We start from the raw sequence: 17,622 nt of genomic DNA, 5'->3' as shown, positions 1-17,622 counted from the left end.
CTTTCTTTCTTCCTTCCTTCCTTTATTCGCGGAATTAACGGCAATGTTCGTAAGAAAAAAAAATAATGTTGTCGTCAGCTTGCATGCTTAAGCGGCATTGAATTTACGAGAAATTTGGGTGCCGCGGGCGCAGGCAGCAAAGCGGCAAAGTGCCGGTATGCAAATTCGGGAATCTGGAGGCGAGACACGTTTGCGCGAGATTTACGCAAAGCAAAAGGTACGCTCGATAAACAGCCTTTTAATAAAAGTTAAAAGCTCGCGCGACGTGTTTTGCACATGATTAACAACTGGGTCGTTTATTTTAATACTCTCGGCGAAGACAATTTTTTTTTGTATTCTTTCTGCTGGGAATAATCAGCGCTTTTATTCAAATTACGTACCTGCCTGCGCCTGTTGACACCCGAGATTAATGTTTCAATCAGTCAATTAGGCTGCGGATTTGGCGCCGCCTGCCGTAATTTATGCGCGCGACGCCCCGATGCCCGTTGCCCGACGTCCAATTGATAACTGTGTTTTATGGGTGTTAATTAAGGCGGGTGCCCAAAGTGTTTTTACTCCATTTGAATATTCGTTAATTAAGAGAATTCGCTACTTTTGGACATCTCACATCGATTTTCTAGAGAGAAAAGTGATTCTCGTTTTTTTTTCGCAAAAAAGGGTTTAATATATACAATCAGTTTAACGACAAGGTGGGAAATAAATTAAATATGAAACGCCAGGGATTTTTTTAACATGGAAATTGCTTTTAGATGAAATGAAGCAAGTGTTAAGTCATTAACGAATATTTTTTTAAGGAAATTTTCTGAGAATGCTACTATATACTAAATTTAGACTTTGGTCGATACATTCTCCAATAGCTGAAGGGCTAATTGGCTTCAAGGTTGAGAATTTTAAACGGTTTTAGGCATCATCATTGTATAAGGGTTATTGATTTTTAAATCTAAAGATTATATTAAACAGATTTTAGTGTACAGTTTTTCGATCAGATCGCGCGGATTAGTGGACCGACGCATCTGCACGTCGCTATCTTTTCCCATGTTAAATGAGATTTCGTTAGCGGCTCCGAGTCAAAATTTCCCATGCCATCCGCGTCTCAATTGGTGTCAAACGAAAGCGCACGAGTTAACCTACAGCATAAGTTGAAACCATATGACCACGGGAAATGAAACAACCGAGAAATTCGCGTTCGAAAAGTGTCTGTGAAAGAAGCTACAGTCGGAGCAGGCGACAGTAGAGACATCTGCCCAGCAAGACGCAGTTCGAGCAGTCACGTGACTCAATCCCGCCATCTCATTTGCTAGCTCCGTTCCATACTCCCAGCTAGCAGTGCGCGCCTGCTCTTAGCCAATGAGACAGCGGGATCGAGTCACGTGACTGTTCTTCAATGCTCTTGCTGGGTACAAGCAGATGTCTCTACTGTCGCCTGCTCCAGCTGTAGCTTTCTTCCCACTGCGTCTTTGTGTTGGTGACATTATGACTAACTTGAACAGTAAAATAAAATTGTCCTTTTTTGAAAACAAGATCCATCCCATGTCAGACATTCGATGACGGATTTCATTGCCGAGCATGAGTAATTGGAAGGATGAATTTAAATCATCAGAAATTTGTAGGGAAATAAAAAGAAATTGACGTTTCCTGGCCTGACATTTACGACAGCCGAGCGAAAAGGAATATAAATTTCAAAGTGGTCGTTCGTTAGTCACTGCGCGGAGCAGCGAATATATTTTATACATATTATGCGCATGCGAGCGACTTGTTTGTTTAAATCAAAATTAATTGGGTGCTGCGCGGATGAAATTGGATCGGCGCGCAGCTCAAAGCGTGGGCGGCTCGTTTCAATTTGATTATCAGATTTTGATGCGAAGTGTGGCACGCGTGGCGCGATTAATAATTAGTCTTTGCCCTTTCCGATCACGTACCACGCGCCGCGGGATCTTCTCTCTCTGTGTTTCGTGTATAATCTCACCGCTGAAAGGGTGGCAGCGGATCCAGCCGCACTTATTTATATGCACAATGAATTCATTAGCAGCATCGCTCCTTCTCTGCGAAACTGTTGATTTGATTAAACCCGATTTTGCTTTGAGTTTGTAATTTATGCATGGCTAATTTAATAGAGCAGTGCAAATCAAGATTGTTTTTTATGGGAAATAGTCGAACATTTTATTTTAAAATGCTAATATTAAGTTTTGTACAGTTAAAGTTGGGAATAGTGTTGAAGGGGTGGTTAAATGGAGGGTAGAAAGGACGTCTGAATTGGGCCCACTGGAAACGGTGACAAAGAAAGCATTTTTATTCTCTTTCGCTTAAAAAAATTCAGTAAAAATTAAAACTGTGGCCAAAATTTCCACTAGCGAAGCAAAATCATGCACTTTTCTACAGATTTTGAGTTAATTTAGATGGTTTTAGACTGATTTTAATATATTTAATTAATTTAAAATCATTCTTCCTACATCGGCTGGACCTGCTCGTCGAATTTCATCCCCAGTTTGAATTAAAAGAATGTTCCAAATTACTCCCTGCTGACGTCAGCCGGTCTTGAGTGCACTTAGAAGCACGCGTGTATCTATATAAATATTTTCAATTGTTGCGGCACGGCGCAAGTTTAGATTATCTATATAGTTGGTGCGGTGGGTGGCACGGAGCCAAATTAGGCCGCCGACACGATTGTGTGCAAAGCCGATTTGCCCGTCAATTTATCACGGCGTGTCACCGGTCGATCGATTATTGCACAGCGCACGGATCAGCAGCTGTAAATAATAAACGCAATTAGCCCCCGTCAATTAGCATATCAAAGGGTTGTTGTTGTTGGCTGCAACAACAGCCGGCCGCCCCCGCGCGCGCTCGCTAATGGCGTGTCCATCGATTCCCTTCAGAGATTTGGATCGGGCGCAGCCGGCAGAGGACACAGAGGCAGGTGTGTCCCTCGCCCCCGGATCACTGCTATTTTGGGACAAATAGACACAATGACGCCTGTCCTGAAGAGTCCATTACGCCTTAATCGGCGAGGGCTTAGGCAACCGGCCGACCACGCACGCCCAAAAGGTTGCATATTGATATCAATTTATTTTTAAATTTACCTTTAATTTTTTAAATTATTATCAAGAATGTCTTTGACATAGTTTCTGAGCGCACGGATCGATTATTGAGGGTCGAATTAGTTAAAGAACAAAATTGCAGCGCTACGTGCGTAGTACAAGTAGCCGCCAAAACAATATGAATGCGAGAACTGCGCAAGCGTCAGAGCTGATTTGAGCACTTGCAGAGAGACCATCTGTACGAATTGAATCACTTCTTAGGTAGATCCAGCCAGCTCTTACGCATGCACACTTCTCGCATATAGGTTCATATGTATTGTTTTGGCGGGAAAAAAAGTTCTACTTGTGCTTCGCACATCGCGCTGCACTTTTTGGTCGCAAAAATATCCACTTTACCTAATTTGACCCTCAAGAATCGATTGGTGAGCTTAGAAACTTTGTCAGAGACGGTCTTTAAAGGATAGGTATTTTTAGCAAAATAAGAATTTTAATTATTTTCAACGGTTTGGAGCTATGACACTGTTTTAATGATTTTTTTGAGCAATTTGGTGTGGGAATTAATTAGTTTTAGTGGTATTGCAGCTTCAAAAAATTAAGATTTTTAAGAGGCACAAAAATCATTATTATATCATTTAAATTATTAAATTTTTCTTTTAAAAAATAAATCATTCGTCTTTAAAAATCTGGCCGCATTAAATTCGCAACCCTAATGATGTTAAGCAGATTAAATATATTATTATTTTCCGTCTCTCGAATTACAGCCTTTCGATCTGGTGCCATATTTCTCGTGGCTCCACTTAAGCCCGAAAAGCATTTAGGAGAGCAGAGCTTTCTTACTTAATTTGCATTCGCGCCGGGTTGGACGCGACAGCATCACGTGTTTTTATCTGGATTTGAATTAAACGGCGGCCGAGGCCAATAAATAAAGCGGCGACCACGCGTCAAATTAGGCGACGACTCCATTACACGCGCCCGCGAGAAATTGAAAGATGGACGCCGAGCGAAAAATGCTAATTCGCCGCCGTGCGACACGTTAATGAGGAGGAATGCGCGCGGCCGAATAACCGAAATAACAGCCGCGCGAGAATTGCGCGCGTGGGCTCGCCCGAAATCAAATCCGGCCTTAATTGAGCTTTCAAGTTTCTTTACATTCGAGTGTAAAAGGCTAACCGCGGTAGCAAGAAATATAAACCCAGTGGCGTGTCTAGAAAAAATAACTTTTGAAAAATGATATTGTTTAAAAACTAAATAATTTTTATATTGCGTTACTATGAGCAATTTTTACTGTTTTTTTGTCCAATATTTTTAAGATTTTTAATTTATTTATCATCTGACTCTAAAAGAAATACATTTTTGTGACAAAAATTAACCTTGATTTTGATTTTCACCTAAAATAAATCGGAAAGAGATTTTTATGAAACATATTTTATTCAATTGCAGCTCATTTACTTTATTTTTTTATTTTATTTTTTTTCGATTTTATAATGTAGATGAATATATTTCTTATGTTAAAGAGATGTGACCAACTTGTTGATACTTTTCTATATTTTGTGTACCATTTTGTATTGTGTATTTGCAATTAGATGTGCATGATTAGTGTATCATGTGTGTATCATTAGTGTATTATGTGCATGCTAAAAGTCAAATAAAAAAATATATTATATAATAAACTGTTAAAAACAAAATTAATATGTTCCTATTACATTAACATAGTTTTCTATTAAAAAATCAATAATCCAAAAATATTTAAAATTAAACATTAATAAAAAATTTAGAGCCTTGGTAAAATCGATGGGGAAGCATTGCCACTGTTCAGAGACAGTTAGTTGTCGAGATGCGATGGTGCGATTTCGGGCAAAGAGGCCGACGTGGGCGTGTCGCGTGGGCTCGCTATCTCTCGCACAGATGCGAATCTGCTGTGCGAAAGCGTGATTTGTGGCGTGGCCGACTACCAGATGCTGCTCAGGTGCTGCTTAATTAAAATTATTATTAATGCTCGCCAGTCGGCCGTAATTGAAAGGAACAAACTGCTCTGCTCACTGACGGGCTGATGACACGCCAAATTAATCGTACGCGCTCTCGCGGGCAGGCCGATTTCGGAACGCGAAAAGGCGTCGTTTAATTGCTTTCGGCTCGTGTGTCGCGCCAGCATTGCTTTCCTCCCACTCTCCTTGATCGCTCGTTTTCTCAGAACAAATTCACAAGGTGTTTATTATTCATTTTTAAATAGGTCGTTCATTTAAAAATATATTTTCGGATAATTTTCCTCTAAATCTTTTGATATTTCGTTTCCTGAAAAATTATTCCTTCTAAACCGCAATTTATTTGTTTATAAGCACAAGAAAAAATGAATAGGCTCAAATTTAAATAAAAATTGTTGAATTTTCCTTGAGACAGATTAAAAAAAACTCTTGATGCACTGTCGACATATTTTTATTCTATAAATAAAAGAAATGAGGATTGGATTAAATTCCAGTGATGTTGCGGATCCAGTCGCGGTGATAATAGACGTCGATGAACACGGTAGGGAGGTCGTTCAAAGTGCAGAAATGTCGGTCGATCAGTCCGGAAAGCACGTTGTTTTGCGTGACAAAAGCGCCTCCCTCGTCTCCCTTGCAAGCTGCGGCGCCGATTGCCGTGGCGCAAAACTGGCCTTCGCCGAGTTTCTCGTCTTCCATCGCAAGCAACGCACGACACGCATCCGTACTGATGATATTCATGTTTGTCACCCTTAACCGCTCGGTGTATTTTTTGGTTGATTTATACTAAAACAGAATAAATTTAGGACAGTTTTTATTTTAAATTTAAAAAGCGTGTCACGTGTTCAGCGCCCCATCCAGCCATTTCGCCGGAAAAGTAGTTTGATATCGGTGCTTCAGCCAGTGTTATCGGACTTGCGAGCAAGTGGAATTTGATCTCGTGTTTGGTCTGCGTAAAAATGTTAAAAAAGGCTCTTGCCATAAAATAAAAGCACCTTAATGAGAGCTACGTCTCTGGAACGGTGATCCTCGTGATCTCCATGGGAAATCACTCTGTTGGATTCGTAAACGATGCCAGGTTTAGCCAAGTTGAGCGATCCAGCCAGAATCAACGCAGGATACTCAAACAAACTGCGTGTTGCATTAAACTATGGTGTAATTGTTAAATTAAATTTTAGTGATATTTTATCACCTCTTTACGCACGATGCCGTTGAGAGAATCCAGTTTTTAGAAATGATTACGCCTCCACACCGAAATTCGCTACCAACTGAGTTTCTGCCAAGCACAGACACCTGCCAAGGAAACTCTCCGGACTGAGCCTCGTGGCCGGCGTTTATGTACGCAATGCCCTCGGTGTATCCTGTAAAAAATCTCTTCGTATACTTCAATATAGTTTAGTTTTCAATCTTATTTTTAAGATTCAACCAGCAGATTTTTAAAATTCATTGAAGGAGATTGCATAACAATTTGCCCGTAACTTGGAATGGTCTTACCCCAAATGTTGCAAGCAGAGAAAAGAATGAGCACCAGACAAGCCGCTTGGAGGACCATCTTGACCGAGTGTTGGTGCCAGTTTGCGGACGGCGCTCAGCGCTCTCGCAGAGCAAAAAATTGTTTTTTTCAAGATAACAGTGTCAAAGGTGTATTTTTTTGTGCAAATTTCGTTTATAATTTGACCTTGTGACAAGGCTGGGCAATTTTTTTTTTAAATTGCTATTTAAGCTATTTCATTAGAAACCCCCACTAAATTAAATACTTTGAATGTTTCATATAGAATTTTAAATAATTTAAAAATTAGTGCATACATTTTACCCTGCTAGCTTATGTGAAATATTCCGATACGAGCGTTAATCATTCCCAAAATGAATTAAATATCAAATTCCTTCGTAGATTCAATATTTCCCATTGTGCAGGATGTAGAAAACCACACTACACTCAATTTGACTGTAAGCAATATTTTTCTTTCTAATATCCAACTAAACTTGGTTATATATTAAACCACTCAAGCACATGATAAATTTTATATAGGGCCGGTGATATTGTAGATCCATTCGCGGTGGTGATAAACGTCGACAAAGACCGTGGGGAGGTCGTTCAAAGTGCAGAAATTTTGGTGAATGAGACCAGAGAGCACACTATATTGCGTCACAAAAGCGCCTCCTTCGTCTCCTTTGCAAGCTGCAGCACCACTTTCCGCGGCACAAAACTGATCTGCACCCAGAGAGGTTTTTTCTGTTTCTAGCAGAGCACGACAGTCGTCCCTGCTTATGATGTTCAAGCTGGTGATCCTTAATTTATTAGCATAGTTTCCAGACTGGTACTAAAATAAATTGTCAATTATGTTTATAACTTGAGGTTTTAAAAATTAGCTGGTTATACTTACGTATTCGTAGCCCCATCCTGCCATGTCACCAGATACAAAAGACGATATCGGATCTTGAGCCAAAGGGATTGCGCTTACGCGTGGATTGAATTTAATTTCGTGTTTGGTCTATTTTAAAAAAAAATGTTTTATTTTAAAATCAAAATAAGATTAAATAACCTTTATGAGAGCAATATCATTGAAATGGGTTATCTTGTTATAGTTGGGATGATAAATCACTTTGCTGGATTGATGAACAATTGCGGGTCTAGATTTATCGAGAGTTCCAACATAAATCATTGCCGACCACGATCTCCCATCACGAAATGAATGAAAGCTGTAACAAATATAAAAAAATATTTTTATATCAATTAAACTTAAATAAGAACTTGTTCAATATAATTAAAACCAGGCTTCATCCTCGTTGTCAAAAGAATTCGTCGTTTTTAATTATATTGAACATGGAAACAACCTCGAGTGGTCGCATTTTTCAAATATTAAATAAGAACCTCTGGAGGCAAGACGCTGTAGACAGAATCCAGTTTTTGGAAATTATGACGCCTCCACATTTGTAGTAATTCGTATATTGTAAATCAGCTTCGTTGACCAAAACCTGCCAAGGAAACTCACCAGGTAGGGCTTCGTGGCCAGATATGACGTACGCAATTCCTTCAATGTGGTCTGTCAAGAACGTTGCATTCAATGGTTTAATGATAAAAAGTATAGATCTGATTTAAACAATAAAAACAATACAAGTATGCATATAATTTTTAATAATTTTCACTGGGGACCAGATTAACGCGACGCGCAAACATGGCGTTGGCACTTTGAAACGGGCATTTGAAAATGTGCTAAAAATAGAGTTTCCGACAGTCTTATGAATTAATTACGCCGATTGAATCAGTGACACAAACTCGCAGCAATCAATCAGAAAATTGCAGAATCATTTCGGCGCTATTATTGATCTAAACCAATCGCTATTTTAATTGCCGCAAAGAAAAGCTCTGAATGTAAGCTGTCCTTTAATAAACAGCTGTTTGGAAATTACCCAAAATTCTTTAATATCGCAAATTTTATTAGAATTGCGATAATTGCCTCTATAAAGTTCGATATTTGAAGAATTTCTTACCCAAAATGCTGCAAACAGAGAAAAGAAGCAACAGATACGTCGCCTTGATGGCCATCCTGGTTGACTTTTGGTGCCAGTTTGATTCTCGCTGAAAGAAATTTTAAGATAACAGAGCGCTGCGTTCCATTTCGAGATCACCACCACAACGTGCGTCAAACATGACCTTTGTTATAAGTCAAACAAAATGTTATTTTTTATTGCCACGTTATTCATATTGCAATGGGGGCGGGGCATATATTTAGAAATATAACCATATATCTGATGTATGACCTCGCCAAAACACAATAAAGATATTATTATTATTGGAGAATAGAATAGTATAGATATCATTTTATTTCGTTAAACTTTCAGAGTAAAAATCTTTTAAATCCGTCATATTTACCATGCTGATTTTTTTGCTCAGCGTGTCAAATCAAAAGTACATATGTGAAGTATTCGTGGAGATCATAGAATTGGTAACGTGATACAATTGATTTTACTCGTTTTAGAAATCTTTCTTTGTCTTGGATCAATTTTACATCTCGAGGCCACACATTAAATATACGAGCTATCGTGATTGCAGGATTTTGCGCCGAAATATTAAGTTCAACTGGGCAACTGGGACAATAAATAAGTCACTTTCACAATTATTTTTGTGATAGTTCCAAGTGAGGCGCATTGCGTTTTCTGAGCCGTTCACGGCTTTAACAAATTTCTCGGGATTAATTTTTGGAGCGCTAAATTTAGACCACCGCGGATTCATTGATCAGTGATTCAAAAAGCCTTTGAAATTGTAGCTCACCTTGAGGAATTTGCTAGTCCTGTTTCACACATTAAGTGAGAAAAAAAAAATATTTGCTAAATTTTTCAGGATATCTCTTGACTGCAACTGATTCAAGCGAGAATTTTTGGCTTCATCTTGCTTGAAAATAAAAGGCGTTAATTTATTCAGCAAGCAATTATAATTTTTGTCAATCATACAAAGAACAATGATTTAGTATTTTTTAATGCCGGTCACGAATCGAATCCAGTTGCGATGATAGTAAACATCGACAAAGGATGAAGGGAAGTTGTTCAACGTGCAGTAATCGCTGTAAAAGCCAACTAGTCCAGAGAGCACGCCCTGTATTACAAAAGTGCTGCCTTCGTCTCCAAAACAGGTTCCAGTTCCCGGATTCGTGGCGCAAAAATTATCTTCTGGGAGCGATGTAATCAATGATCGACACCCTTCCGTGTCAATGACGTTCATGGAAGACACCCTCAGTCTGTCTGGAAACTCGTTTCCTTCATACTGAAAGCAGGTCATTAAATATAACTAATTGGTGCTAAACCACAATTGATGATGTGCTACTATTTTTCAAAAATTGAGGCGGGCCACTGCAATTTGACCTTGAAACACTGTACAATGCTATCCTTATGCCCAGCGTTGACATTTTCTTTCCGTGATCCGCCTCATTTTTTATAGATGATATTTTTCAGACGATAATATAGCAAATTATATCAAAATAATTAAAATGAACTCTCAAATCCGAGATGCATGGAGTGCACCAGATATTAGAACGCCTTGTTGATTTATGTGAAATGAATTGAAGTAGTCGAGTTACTTATTGTCGCGTTTCACTCTCTTACCCAAAATGCTCAAATAAAGTTCACTCAAAAGTTCACTCTCCCAACAACTCGAACAAGTTAAATATTTTAAAAATATCTGAATTTGCTTTGATTTGAAAGGGGCAAAAAATCTTACACGGTCGTAGCCCCATCCAGCAAGTTCACCGGGTGTAGAATTTGAAATCGGAGTTTCAGACAAAATGATCGGACTTGCAAGCAAGTGGGGTTCAATGTCGTACTTGAGCTGTAATGAAGAAAATCTCGTTTTATCCTTTCATCTATAAATTAAGTCAGTCGAACCTTAATCAGGGCAATGTTATTCAAAAGTCCACTTGAAGATGGGCTATAATCAGGATGAAACGTCACACGTTCGACCTCATGCACATTTGCTGGCCTGCTCTTGCTGATTGCGCCTGAATAGACACGCAAAGTTTCTGATCTGCGTTTTGAATCAAAGTGATTGCTGCAGCCGTGAGTTTAGTCCGAATCAAACCTGTTGCAACAATGTGCTGTAGTCAGAATCCAGCTTGGGGATATGATAGCACCACCGCATAAGAAAGTATCCTGATCCGGTCCATAGTTGAAAAGGGCCACCTGCCAGGGAAACTCGCCCTGATCGGCTTCGTGGCCGTACAAAGAGTTGTTGCTGGGAAATGCAATACCCTCTGTTTGACCTGACAACACAAAACCAGTTTTCATTTATTTGAAATAATGTTCAACTAAATTCATTTGACTTTCAGCATATAAAGTAAGCAGTAAAATTAAGTGTATTATGGCTGTGAAAACAGATAAAAACAAAATTTTGGCTAAAACATTGCCCCAAAATTTTAAATCCTGAAAAAAAACATACAATTATTCACAGTTTCTCAGATTTTAAGCTAATTCACCAGTTGATAAAGCCCATAGTTAGTCTTTGAATCCACCAAATGGCAGCGAAAGTGACGTAAAATCAAAAGTATATGGTGTGGTAACATTTGTTGGCCATTTCGAACACTATAATATGGGCTTAACGCAACTGATAAATTTCGACGTTTTTAGACTATTTATTGCAGTCTTAAATAGTTTAAGACGGTTGAATTTTAAGTACGATATGTGCTCATTTGATCATGTCCTTTTATTATCTCGGAAATATGTTTTAAAAATAATTATTATGCAAAAGTTGAACATAAATACTTTTACAGAAATGAAATAATTCAATCTCACCCCATATGGCACAAGCAACGAACATTAGCACCAGACGTGCCGTCCTGCCCTCCATATTGATCATCAATGAATACAGAATTGGCAGCTGCATGTTTTATATAACTTGGTGAAGGACATGATCACATAATTAATCAAGATTACCTGTTACTGCATGATTGTGACCTTTTTCCATGTTGATATCAAGTGATTGAAGCCACCCACTTAAAAAATTGATTGAACAGTCATACTTTGATCAAGTGAAAGCACGTGCAAATGAGGAAAACTTCTCACATATTTATGGCAAGACAGACAAAAATCACTCAAGTTTTCATCTCTGAAAATAATTTTTTGGCTATGAACTTTGCTCTACTGATTTTTTTGTAATTGTAAGGCAGAGTGAAAAATTCTGTACTTTTCGACCTTCAAAACTCTCTTTTGCCGACAAAATTTGACCACAGTGAGCATTTGAAGTGGATTCGTAAAGGGCAATAATTGAAAATTATTAGAAATTTTGCCATCTTAAAGGAAGTTGATCAAATTGTTAATTTTAACAATCTTTTCTCCATTGTGAAATAAATTGAAATGTACTTTGCTACAGAAATCCTACTTCTCGGGGAAACAATTTTTGTTGTGCAATAAAAAAAATAAAAAATGGTTTCAAGTAGGGAGGCAGTCCATACCTTCTTCAAATATATTATGCTAACTTTGCTGGCATGTATTGCACAAAAATCTACAGTTCTTTACCTACATAAATATTGGCTATAAATGAAGCCTTAGAGAGGGATCAATTTAGGCTTTGTCAAAGAGGATTTAACGGATCCCTCTTATCCGGTATTGAACAATTAAAATATTTTGCTGAAGGCGAGAGAACTACTGTATTTGCGTCATTTTATTAAAAATCAAACTTGACTCGAAAAGGATGTAGCAGGAACGATAAGACAATTTTGACAGACGGATTGAAGAGCTCGCACTTATCATTAGACGCGAAGATTTCAGAATATGACCTATGTACCACGGGGTCCGATTCTTGCAACAACGAATCACCAAGCGCACTGTATGGTGTGTTTTGAACAGCTCATATCTGATTAAAAATGTTCAACGGTTATTATTAAGAAAGCTGAAAATTTCATCTTAAAAATTACTCCACAAAATAAAACTGACGAGTTTGAAGGAAAACCTCTTTGACGCCAAATAATCATGAACATAATCGCCTTAATACTAAATTTTGACTAGCCTCTCACGTTAAACTTAATATGAATCTGTTAGCACAAATTTAGATTTTCTATATAGTTTTCATCAGAACACTATAGGAATTTTGGAAGTTCCAAAAGTCAATTTTTTCAGATTTCTCCCCAGCTTTCCAGGAATTAAATATTATCGTTCTAACTTCTTCATTTCGTCAATCCCCAACAAAATAGCACTCAAGAGAAATAAATTAAAAAATTGTAGACAAAAATTGAAATAAGTAAAAAAACTAATTTAATAAGATCCAAAATATAAAAATGTAAAAAAGCACATCAATGGTGTTGCAAGTGTTGTTTTTTGCGGGCGTAAGTCTTATCGACGGTGGCGGCGACGGTGTTGAGCAGGTGCAGCAGGTCGAGCACGGCCTCTGGCCTTCCGTTGTCGACGCCGGCCACGCGGTGGCACAGCTCGACGAGGCCGCACCGCACGCTAGTCTGAATCTCCTCGACCTCCTCGAGGCCCTCGGAGGCGCTCACGTCGATCTGCTCGAGGGCGCTGCTGTAGTCGTCCTCGTCGAGCCGGATCAGGTTGTGCGACACCCGCTGCCCGAACTTGAAGTCCAGCTCCCGGATCACCTGGCCCATCAGCGCCTTGCTCGAGATCGAAAATTCACCAGACGCGGGGCTCTCGGGGTTCAGGCACGCCGACGTGTCCAAGCTCGGTACAAAATGCTCCTCACTCGCCTCATTTTCAGGCTCTTCCATCTCCTGCAGCTCTGGAAAATAAACAAATTTTGTATTATTTAAAATAAAAAATTCACCAGTTGGATAAGCCCATAGTGTTCGAAGCCGCCAACAGGTGGCGCCACCATATACTTTAGATTTTTAAGGCACACTGTTATAAGATATTAGATAAGGAATTAGTGACAATTTTCAGGCAAAAATCTGTCAAAAACTCACCCATCTCTTCACAAAATATTTCATTTTGCGAAAAAAATCTTTGATCTTTGTCTACCGCGATTTTGTTTTCAACACATCCCGTCCAATTTATGCAGATTTACTAAAATAAAAAGATCGGTTTACTCACGTGAAATGGCAATCTCTCCATCTTTAAAGTCCAAAACGCCCTGGAGGGAGTGGAGGATCTTCTCAGTTGTGGTGATGCGTTTTTGGCAGCCGTCGATCTCGGTCTGCAGGTTGGCCTCGAGTTGCGCGAAAGTGGCGTCGGTGGCGTCGCAGCCGCTGGGCCTGGCGCTCCTGTACTGCCGCACCGCGTCCAGGTTCAGGGTGGCGGCCTGGAGGCGCCGCTGCAGCCGCGCCACCGTGTCCGCCGCCCTGTCGACGGCCCGTTCGCGCCGCAACGCCAGCTCCAGGGTCGACTGCTGCGTCGGGAAAACGCTGCCGCTGATGCTCATCGTCGCGAATACTCCGGTCACTTTGCTCACCAGGCCGTTCAGGGCACTCTCCACGCTGCTCAGGAGTTCGCGGACTGACGCGACGGCACTGTTGAAGAAAAGAATTTTGACGGATTTGTATAAAAAGCAACCGGGGAATTGGGATGTTTAAAGTTCTTACCAACAATAGTCTAATCAACAATCGGAGCGATTGACAATTTTATTGAAATCTTGATTTTTGTATTTCATTGATACAGGGAGACACTTGAAAATCATTTGAATTGTAGCCATGCAATAAACAATTTGCAATAATAAAACAGCCCCTTGCTACAGAAAAATTCAAATTTTCTCCAAAATTAATAATCGACTACAATTTCATTGATAAAAGTGTTCTTATCGAAGGCTCTTTTGAATAGTTTAGGAATTTAAATCTCAAAAGATATAATTTTCATCATTATTTATTTAACTTTAATCATTACGATGGTTAAGAGCCTTTCAAAATCGGTTGTAGCGAGTCATCGTCCAAAAATACCAAACTGGTTTCAGACGTTTCATTCATTAGCGTGGCCGTAAGAATTATTTCCTCTCGCTTCCTCTAGTTTCTCGCCTGCTGCGATGAATTAGTAGTCTGCCACTTAGACACATTCCGGTATTTCCCCTCTTTTAAAGAGCGAGGCGCCGCCTTTGATCTAAATCCATCACACAAGTCGTTAAATGCTCCAATACAAATCTAAATTTTATTAAAAAGAAATCGGCAGGCTCAAAATTAAGCTAATGTTTCGGTTCTTTTAATTTTCTGGTGAGTAAAAAATAATCATTCAACGAGTTATTAAATTTTTAAAAAACGCTTTAATTCAATATTTGTCAGTAAATTAAAAAAAAAAACTAAAATGGGATGCAGTGCACCCCTTTTCAGAATTTTAAAATTTGTTTCAATAGGCTCTTGTTTTGATTCCAGACTGCTTCAGGACAAAAATGGTGGCGCGTGGTGTCCTCGGAACCAGATCAAACGCGACTCGAACGAGTACCTGCAGGTGGAGCTGCACCGGCCGCACATGGTGACGGCCACCAAGACGCAGGGCCGCTTCGGCAACGGCCACGGCCAGGAGTACGCCGAGGAGTTTGTCCTCGAATACTGGCGCCCTGGCATGAACTCGTGGCGCCGCTGGAGGAACCACAGCAGGAAAGAGGTCAGTATACTGGAGTAAAAACTGGATATAAAAGGAATTTAACTAGAAAGAAAATCTTCTTCTATTTAAAATATATCGGATTTAAAATAAAAAGGAATGCAGCTCTTGATGTGAATTCAAACAAGAGATCGATTATTTGCAGGAGTGCGCGGGGGTGTGGCGAGGGAGGGGGCGGGGGGGTCGTTTGTTGGGTGCGTTTAATAAAGAGAGACATCGCCGCGGGCGGCGTAATAAGGAAGCGGCGTGCAGCAGCGCGCAAAACGGCAAATATCGCCACGAATCGACTGAAAACGAAGCAAACGCTCATCTCGACAGCGCGAAAAAGAATAAAATAGCAGAGAAACAAACACAGTGCACAATTGCCAAATTGGATTTCTGCTCTCGTTGCAAAACAAGGACGCGCGCGGGTACAGCAAAAAAAAGTAATTGGACTGCAGAACAATAAATTGCGGCGCGGACAATATGTATTTTCGACACGACCGGTTAATTAAAAATTTTGGCGGTGGTGATGGATGGGCCGTGCCCGCCGCGTGTTTGCATGTGCAAGCTGATAACCAGCCACCGCGCGTTGTAAAAACAAACACCGAAAAAGCGGCTCAAGTGCATGCTGAAAAATTTCCAATTAAACGTAATGTTGCGGCAACAAGAGGCTGTAAAATATGCGCACACAAGATAGCTCACGCGCTTTTTACGACCGTCTTTTTCTATGCAAAGTGCTTTCGGCGCAAAATTATACATGGAAATCGCTTTTGCAGCAGCCGCGCCGCCACCAGTAAAAGTCAATTTTGCACAATTTCCTCCCAGCGATGCATAATACACAGCTAGTACCTAAAAAAAAGGAAATTTCATGCAAAAATTTGCATAGAATTCGATTTTTTTGTAGAATTATTTATTGCAGTTAGTTAAGAGGAGCCAAACACAAACGTGCGATTTTTTTATCATCGAAAATATGTGAAAAAAGAAGCACCAAATAATTTTTCCTATGATCACCAGTGCCTTTGGAATTTTTTTGGGGGTTGTTCAGAACTTAAAAAATCTTATGTTTTCAGATCTACAGAATATGCCCAAAATGTTCAAATATTGTTGAGTAAATTTTTAAAATGAGATGAGAAGCAAGAAATAATAATGAATAACCATAACCACAAATTAATTACCAAATCACAGCTTTAGTCACCAAAAGTGTATAAAATTTATATTTTTATTTTAATTGAAATTAAATTGTGCACACTGATTTAAACTCAACGCAACGTTAATTCTTTTGCAATTTCCACGTGCATAAAACATTTTAATGCGTCTCAGCGTTGTGAATTACGAGATTTTTCCTCTGCAAATAATCGATTTGGACTGCATCGTAAAACACGCGAGGCCTCGTAAAAAATTCAATTTTCAGTCGAGTCGTAAAGCCAGAAGCTGCGAACGAAAGGGAATTCGTCGTCGTTGTGCTGCAGCGATCATTAAAATTCGCGCTCGGCTTCACAAGATGAAATGATTCTTTTCCCCTTCGCACAGGGCACACGCACCTGTCGTAAATATACACACGCCAATATATGTACCATTGCATATCATGTTTTAAATTACGCAGGACTAATTTTTTTTTAAATAAATGCAGGTCTTTTTATTTAAGTAAATTAATCTAGAAATGAAAATATTAATAATTTCACTGAAATATGTATAGCAAAGAGTCTTTTTCTTCGGGAGTGTATTTCGCGTTTTCACCCTCGAAGCGCAAAGCAACCCCCGCGTACGCGAAAGAGATCATCTCGGATCGCTTTGTGCGTGCGTTTTTAAGTGAAATCAGGCGGCGCTTGTTTGCCGCGGAGCCGCGCAGGCCACCATCAAAGAAACAATGAGCGCAATTTCGCAGTCGGACGGGACTCGGCGAACGACAAAAAGAAAGGAAAAGAAGGGCTGCGAGACGACGGCTTTAAACATTTCCGACGCTCGATGAGAATTCTTTACTCCGACTGAATATCATGCACTTAAATATACGTACTTGGAAAAGGGGAACACCGCAGAAACGTCACCAAATCAATTTTTGAAAAGAAAATTAGTTGAGAACATCCACGAAGCTCTAGTGGTTGAGATTTAAAAAATTTAACATAATTTATGTTTTAATTTAATGCTAAATGAGCATTACTACCCCATTTTTTAAATTTAAAGCCACAGAAAAAAATCATTTTTTAATCCCGAAAACCTGTCTAAAATTGCAAAAAAATAAATAAAAAGGAAAACAATATATTTTCCCCCAGTTTTATTCTAACAGCTATTAAAAAAGGTGTCTTCTCGAGATCCGTTAATTCCATAATAAATAAGACAATTCTATTTGATTTAGAGAGCAGTAGAGTTCGGTCAACATTTTCAAGAAAATTAAATACAAAATTTACGATCAAATCAGGTGACGAAACGTGTTTAAAGCGGAATGACGCCTAAAATCCTAAAGAGGGCAGTTGCTGGCAAAGAAAGTGGCATTGTGTCCGAGATTATGTAGACACACATTCAATTTGCAGGGCGTGGCGGGAAGCAATTTTTGCCTTCTCAGATTTCAATTACACCTTTTGTGCGAGGCGCGCGCGATTTTA

The 17,622-nt window shown here is 39.4% G+C and overlaps 4 protein-coding genes across 12 annotated transcripts in view; 1 reads left to right on the top strand and 3 right to left on the bottom strand.

Moving 5' to 3' along the window:
- Ddr (discoidin domain-containing receptor 2) overlaps window positions 1–17,622 on the top strand; it is a 110,025-nt gene that overhangs the window by 74,208 nt on the left and 18,195 nt on the right. For all 6 annotated transcript variants that reach the window (XM_065488952.1, XM_065488951.1, XM_065488953.1 and 3 more), the window contains one exon: window positions 14,812–15,043. In XM_065488952.1, the coding sequence (XP_065345024.1) occupies window positions 14,812–15,043 (232 nt within the window). The remainder of the gene's footprint in view (window positions 1–14,811; window positions 15,044–17,622) is intronic.
- On the bottom strand, window positions 5,453–8,629 carry LOC135943665 (trypsin delta-like). Of its 4 annotated transcripts, none has more exons than XM_065490314.1 (9): window positions 8,507–8,624; window positions 7,887–8,058; window positions 7,558–7,714; window positions 7,399–7,506; window positions 6,509–7,335; window positions 6,207–6,375; window positions 6,010–6,145; window positions 5,856–5,963; window positions 5,453–5,800 (listed from the first exon to the last, which is right to left on the bottom strand). In XM_065490314.1, the coding sequence occupies exons 5-9, from the start codon at window positions 6,564–6,566 to the stop codon at window positions 5,501–5,503; spliced, it is 771 nt and encodes a 256-aa protein (XP_065346386.1). In that variant the 5' UTR covers window positions 6,567–7,335; window positions 7,399–7,506; window positions 7,558–7,714; window positions 7,887–8,058; window positions 8,507–8,624; the 3' UTR covers window positions 5,453–5,500. The 4 variants fall into 4 exon arrangements, with proteins under 4 accessions (XP_065346386.1, XP_065346387.1, XP_065346388.1 ...); XM_065490315.1 differs by having other exon boundaries at window positions 8,008–8,058; XM_065490316.1 differs by lacking the exon at window positions 7,887–8,058 and having other exon boundaries at window positions 8,507–8,606.
- Window positions 9,429–11,378, bottom strand: LOC135942796 (thrombin-like enzyme elegaxobin-1). The gene is made up of 5 exons (XM_065489110.1): window positions 11,297–11,378; window positions 10,587–10,767; window positions 10,394–10,532; window positions 10,230–10,337; window positions 9,429–9,776 (listed from the first exon to the last, which is right to left on the bottom strand). The coding sequence occupies exons 1-5, from the start codon at window positions 11,358–11,360 to the stop codon at window positions 9,480–9,482; spliced, it is 789 nt and encodes a 262-aa protein (XP_065345182.1). The 5' UTR covers window positions 11,361–11,378; the 3' UTR covers window positions 9,429–9,479.
- Window positions 12,763–13,988, bottom strand: LOC135942971 (uncharacterized). The gene is made up of 2 exons (XM_065489339.1): window positions 13,547–13,988; window positions 12,763–13,235 (listed from the first exon to the last, which is right to left on the bottom strand). The coding sequence occupies exons 1-2, from the start codon at window positions 13,872–13,874 to the stop codon at window positions 12,793–12,795; spliced, it is 771 nt and encodes a 256-aa protein (XP_065345411.1). The 5' UTR covers window positions 13,875–13,988; the 3' UTR covers window positions 12,763–12,792.

The sequence above is a fragment of the Cloeon dipterum genome, chromosome 4 (assembly GCF_949628265.1).
Source record: "Cloeon dipterum chromosome 4, ieCloDipt1.1, whole genome shotgun sequence".
In the NCBI taxonomy this organism is placed as follows: domain Eukaryota; kingdom Metazoa; phylum Arthropoda; class Insecta; order Ephemeroptera; family Baetidae; genus Cloeon; species Cloeon dipterum.
Note: the sequence above shows the minus strand (reverse complement) of the source record. Positions and strands in the feature narration are given on the sequence as shown.

What these genes read in the sequence shown, in the direction of transcription:
- LOC135943665 (XM_065490313.1), bottom strand. Translation starts at nt 8,561, where the DNA reads ATGGCCATCAAGGCGACGTATCTGTTGCTTCTTTTCTCTGTTTGCAGC. An exon ending in ATGATATTGCTCTCATAAAG is followed by an intron (nt 7,507 to 7,557) that starts GTTATTTAATCT and finishes TTTTTAAAATAG; the next exon opens with ACCAAACACGAAATTAAATT. An exon ending in CAGGATGGGGCTACGAATAC is followed by an intron (nt 7,336 to 7,398) that starts GTAAGTATAACC and finishes AATTTATTTTAG; the next exon opens with TACCAGTCTGGAAACTATGC.
- LOC135942796 (XM_065489110.1), bottom strand. Translation starts at nt 11,360, where the DNA reads ATGATCAATATGGAGGGCAGGACGGCACGTCTGGTGCTAATGTTCGTT. An exon ending in ACAGCACATTGTTGCAACAG is followed by an intron (nt 10,533 to 10,586) that starts GTTTGATTCGGA and finishes TTCAAAACGCAG; the next exon opens with ATCAGAAACTTTGCGTGTCT. An exon ending in CTGGATGGGGCTACGACCGT is followed by an intron (nt 9,777 to 10,229) that starts GTAAGATTTTTT and finishes ACCTGCTTTCAG; the next exon opens with TATGAAGGAAACGAGTTTCC.
- LOC135942971 (XM_065489339.1), bottom strand. Translation starts at nt 13,874, where the DNA reads ATGAGCATCAGCGGCAGCGTTTTCCCGACGCAGCAGTCGACCCTGGAG. An exon ending in TGGAGAGATTGCCATTTCAC is followed by an intron (nt 13,236 to 13,546) that starts GTGAGTAAACCG and finishes TTTATTTTCCAG; the next exon opens with AGCTGCAGGAGATGGAAGAG.